Raw genomic sequence first — 4,927 nt, 5'->3', positions numbered from 1 at the left:
CTTTGACTCTCTCTCTCTCTGAATCGTCCTCTCTCTCTCTTACTCTCGCTCTCTCTCAATTGTTCTCTCTCTTTTTTTTCGATCTCTCTAACACACTTACACACGCACGCACGCACACACATACACACACACACACACAGACAAAACACACACACACGCACGAAAACACAAACACGCATACTCACGCATGTGTGCGCGCGCGCGCGTAGCGTGTCTGTCTGTTCTGGAGCACCCAGTTTCTGGCCTCTTTACACGGATTCAATTCCCGAAGTTCCCCCGCTCTTCCACGGCGCTAATTCTTTCCGCGCACGCATCACACTCTCTGAGTGATGTCTTGTCTTCCTGACTGATACCCCTTCCCCAAATCATACGGTCAGCTGATAATATAGAGTATTAATTAATGCTCAACGTTCAACACATAAGCTTGAATCGTTTTCATGATTTCTCTTTTCTTTCATTAACGCCAGCTCAGATTTACGCCGAGTGATTTAGTCAATCCCCTTTGCAGATGTCAGTGCTCTGTAAATTTATATAATGCCTTGCCTAGGCCCAATTAAATGTGTAAGTGGCTGACAAGGTAAGACCAAGACAAAGTACAGTTGCAGGCATAAATTGCGATTATGACGAGGTAGAATCAATCTTTCAGTATATATGGAGTCATTGGTATAAACTGGTCTTAAGGCCTGTGATAATTTGTCTTGGTTTTGGTGAGAATTTTTGATGAAAAACTATTTTTTAACTTTAACCCATTTATCTTGAATAGAGGTCAAAATATTGAAAATTGAAGGATCGCGCTGGTCGCCTGATGGCAGAACGAGAAATTTGAATAGCCACCCAAGTCTAGTGACTAAATTCCAATCTTAATGAGTCCTTGGAAACTGCAAATTCACGTAATTTGTGTCTTTGATCAGCTTTTTGTATAAAATTCTCACAAATATGTATTTCAAATTGACATAAAAGGAAGAGCTTGAAAAAGAAATTCGATAAAATTATTGCCCAACGAGCAAAAAAATGCCCAGTTTCTCCCATTTCAGTATTTTGACGAGTGCCTCGTTTCACAACGATGCCTCACATTTGTATGCCCTCGATCCTTTCTGCCGGTTTAATCATAACGTATTTTGACATTCTTTGTGGTGTCACTTATGCTGAGTTAGCCTTGTGACTATGATCTCAAGGCATTAGAATCACATCTGAGGAAAAAAGAGGGGGGGGGGCCTTTGTTGCACTGGGGTTGTTTGCCATTATTGTATTTAATAAAGCAAAAGTAAAAACTCCGTTTCTAGATGAAGAAGGGTAATTTAATGATGAAAATAATATGAGGTCTGCCCTCTCTGGCTTCACTGACAAGACTAAATAAATCTATAATGAACATGAGTACATGTGATTGAAACAGGAAGGAGGAGTGAGTAAAGATCACTAAGATCAGACAATCTTTGTTGTGAGGGTAGATCAAGGAGTTTAGAACTAATGGAGCCTCCTCTCTCTCTTCGCGGCGCCGCGAGCAGTACGCCGCGTTGAGGATCAAATATGGCGACTGAGTTTGGGCTAAATCACGAACTGTGGGGTAGATAAATAAAAGTACAATTACAGGGACATAATTTAACACGTTAATATAGGGACCAACAATCCAGGATTTATTGTTTCCCTTCTGTATATTGATAAAAGCAATCTAATAGTCTAACAGCCTTAATTTTAATGCTTCAAAACAATGCAATTTTTATTAGTAGGGCCTACACAATAAGAGTTTTTGTGGTATGTTGAAATTTAAATTACAATTAATTTAACACACATCATGGTACATATATTATTCAATATGACATACTTGTACTGAGTGGCATGATTTAACAATGCAATGTTAGACTCGTAAGATGCTTTTAATATCTTAGCAATAAATCTCTCCACACTTTTTGTTTTAGGTGCTGATATCAAGCTCAACATGGCGTCTCCTGATGAAGAACTGATGGATTCTGAATCTACTGGTATGTTTTTAACTGTGGAAGCGTCCATTGCATTCGATCTTTCATATTTGATTTCATTGATTCAAAAATGTTCTTTCTTACTAAACTTATAATATGCTAACTTATATTATATTTGATATGGTTTTTGGTATCGCTAAATTTATGTTCAGTGCTAGATTTGTTTACATTATTTCATCCTTATATGAAAAAGTTCTGGCTTTAGACTTCTTTCTGATGTGCTAAGTCTTAGAAAATGCTCAAGTACAGAAGAAGATTTAGTGTTTCTTTGGGTTCAACAAAAGACAGTTAACGGTCCTAGTCATGACCTACCCAGGTGGACAGGCAGTACTCTTATTGCTCTTTAAAAATTTTTAGATATCATCCATTACACTACCCCCTTAATTGTGCTCCATTTGGTTTTAAGGACAAAAGAGGTTAATTCTGACCCTGTTAAATATTTTGCCCTCTTTGAAGCGACAGTCTGTTTTGTCTTTTGTATTTATTTTCTGTTTTGTTTCTTTAATTAAATGAGTTTCTTTAAAATTTGAAAAGAGAATGTGTTTCTGCTAGTTTTGCAGTGCGTTTTTTTTATATAATACCTTTCGTACTACTTTGCTTCCAGATGTGTTTGATAAACTGGTCGTGAGGAGTCCTGGAAAGTTCGAGAACTTTGAAAAAATTGATGCGACTGGAAAGTACTTACCCTTTTACGGCTACACTATCATCAACATGGTGGTAGAGCAGCAGCTGCATGATCTTGAACTTTTCATCAAAAGCACGCAAACTCTCAAGAAGTATGTTTCTGCTTTACCTTCATCGTCTTACCATGTGACCTATTATGATATATTTTCACAGCGGAAAATTCCAGAGAAATATCTCTCAAGGTCTGGCCTTGTTCCTTCCAATCATTGGACTCAAAGCATGGAAACCTTATATCAAGATTTGGGAAAAGCCCAGACTTTTTGCTCTGAATTGCCAGCCGCAAATGCTTTTGTCAAGAAACAATTCAGTTTAGGCCCAAGTCCAGGTCAAGCTTTGCTGTTATTGATTACACTTGAGGGAGATGCTGAAGTTTCCCAGCTCAGACAGAAATGTACTACTGTATTTGGTGAGCGAGGTAAACCAGAGTTTCACATGACCCTCGGATATACGTATAAAGCTATTCCAGTAGATGCTTTAAAGCTGATAAGTAAGGAATTAAAAATGCTTTGGAGTATCATACCAGATGGGGTACAGCTTCAGAAACCAGATGTTTACTACTTTGAAACGATGGAAGAGTTTCTGCCTTTTAAATTACGGTTGGGAAAAATATAAAGGACTCTGTAACTTTTATATAGTGTGAAGTGTATTGACAATTGTCATTAAATTGCTATATTATTATTATGTTTAATGTTCAGTCCTTATAAGGTTTACCAACCATCAATATTTAAGCAAGTTGCCATAAGTTACCTTGTGATTTGTCATGCAGTCAGTCGAATTCTTTCCTTCAGAATATTAATATAACAATTAGCCATAAAACTGTGAGTTGCTTTCCAATTTTACATGAGGGTACATCAAGATGAACAAAAATTAATTTTTAGCAATGAATACCAAGTACCCCATCTCCTTTCCAAGTAAGAAAAAATGATATATATTTGTTTAAGTTTAAGGCTACAGTTCATCTCTGCTACTTGGAATTCAATTTGACTGTGTTTCCCAGCTGTTGTGCTTTATATTTAGGATGGAATTTTTTTTAAAAATTTAATTTAATAATACATTGCATTAAATAGCACTCTTTCCCATATATCTAATTATAAGCTTTGAGCACTTTACGTAGATAAAATGATTACTTATTTTTTCAACTAGAAGCCAGTGCAGAGCTTTAAACATTTTTAATGCAGGATCTCTCTATTTTTTCTATACTAGTCTTGTGGTGTTATTTTTGGCCACTTGCAATTGCCTCTTTCTCTCACATGAGATACCAGACCGTACAGAATTGCAGTAGTCAAGTTTTGACAAGGTGAGAGAGACAGAGAGCATGTGTGCAATATCAGTTGAAATAAGGTGCCTTATGTTATTGATTCTTCTGAGGTCAAGGTACATACATTGAATGACATGATTTACTTATTTGTTCATGGACACATCTGAATTTAAATAGATACCAAGATTCTTTGCTTTGCTGGAAAAAATTATACTTGTATCTTCCATTTCTGAATGGCTTCTATTTACATAATTAATATTTTTTAACTCCCAAATAAGATGATTTCCATTTTTTCATCATTCAGCATATTTTATTTATTTTCACACAAATCGAAGGGATTTAATGCATTTCATCAGTGTCAAAAGGAGATTGAACAATGTGCTTAGTCAGGCATCACAAAGGCCTCAAGGTAATTTTATGTTACCAATAAAGTATAAAGCCTTTACTTATCTTTTAGTATCTTATTTGTACAGTGGGTAAATATGTGGAGAAAAAAAACATATTTTTCTCTCTCCTGAAAATATTGCTTTCTGGACTTACAACATTTGAATTGTAAGCAAACCACACGTTAAATAGATTTTTTTCAAATCTGTGCCTACTCAATTAAATGTTAAATGTGAATTGTGTCAGATCATACTAAGAAAATGTTTCTGTTGCAATTACAAATCAATGTGCATTCATTTGGAAGATCATGTTTTCATATTGTGTATGTTGTAAATACTTTTGAACTGTGGTGAAGTTACATTGTTGAACCTTTCCACAATAAGCTTCTTCCTGTTTGTTTCTCATCTCTCTGAACTTGTGCTTGAGTACAGAATTACCCAAGATAGCTAAGTTCACTGTAAATCAATTGGCGGTATCATTTTTTTACTCAACAACTTTGAATATAATTTGTGTCATGAGGTGGTAGAATTGGGCACCCATCACTTTTGAGGCATGTGGAGTTATTGGTATCATCTGAAAGCTTATTCATTTGTCTTGCTCTCAATGAAAATTATATCCATCTCTA

General features: G+C 35.8%; 1 protein-coding gene across 1 annotated transcript in view; it reads left to right on the top strand.

The window, feature by feature from the left end:
* LOC101861409 overlaps positions 1-4,474 on the top strand; it is a gene marked incomplete at its 5' end in the record, with an annotated part of 4,872 nt that extends 398 nt beyond the window's left edge. Inside the window, 2 exon segments of the mRNA XM_005090374.3 lie at positions 1,917-1,979; positions 2,581-4,474. Coding sequence (XP_005090431.1) covers positions 1,937-1,979; positions 2,581-3,272 — 735 coding nt within the window. The 3' untranslated portion in view covers positions 3,273-4,474.
* Positions 4,475-4,927: the final 453 nt, after the last annotated feature.

Source organism: Aplysia californica, unplaced genomic scaffold (genome assembly GCF_000002075.1).
Source record: "Aplysia californica isolate F4 #8 unplaced genomic scaffold, AplCal3.0 scaffold00016, whole genome shotgun sequence".
NCBI lineage: Eukaryota > Metazoa > Mollusca > Gastropoda > Aplysiida > Aplysiidae > Aplysia > Aplysia californica.
Note: the sequence above shows the minus strand (reverse complement) of the source record. Positions and strands in the feature narration are given on the sequence as shown.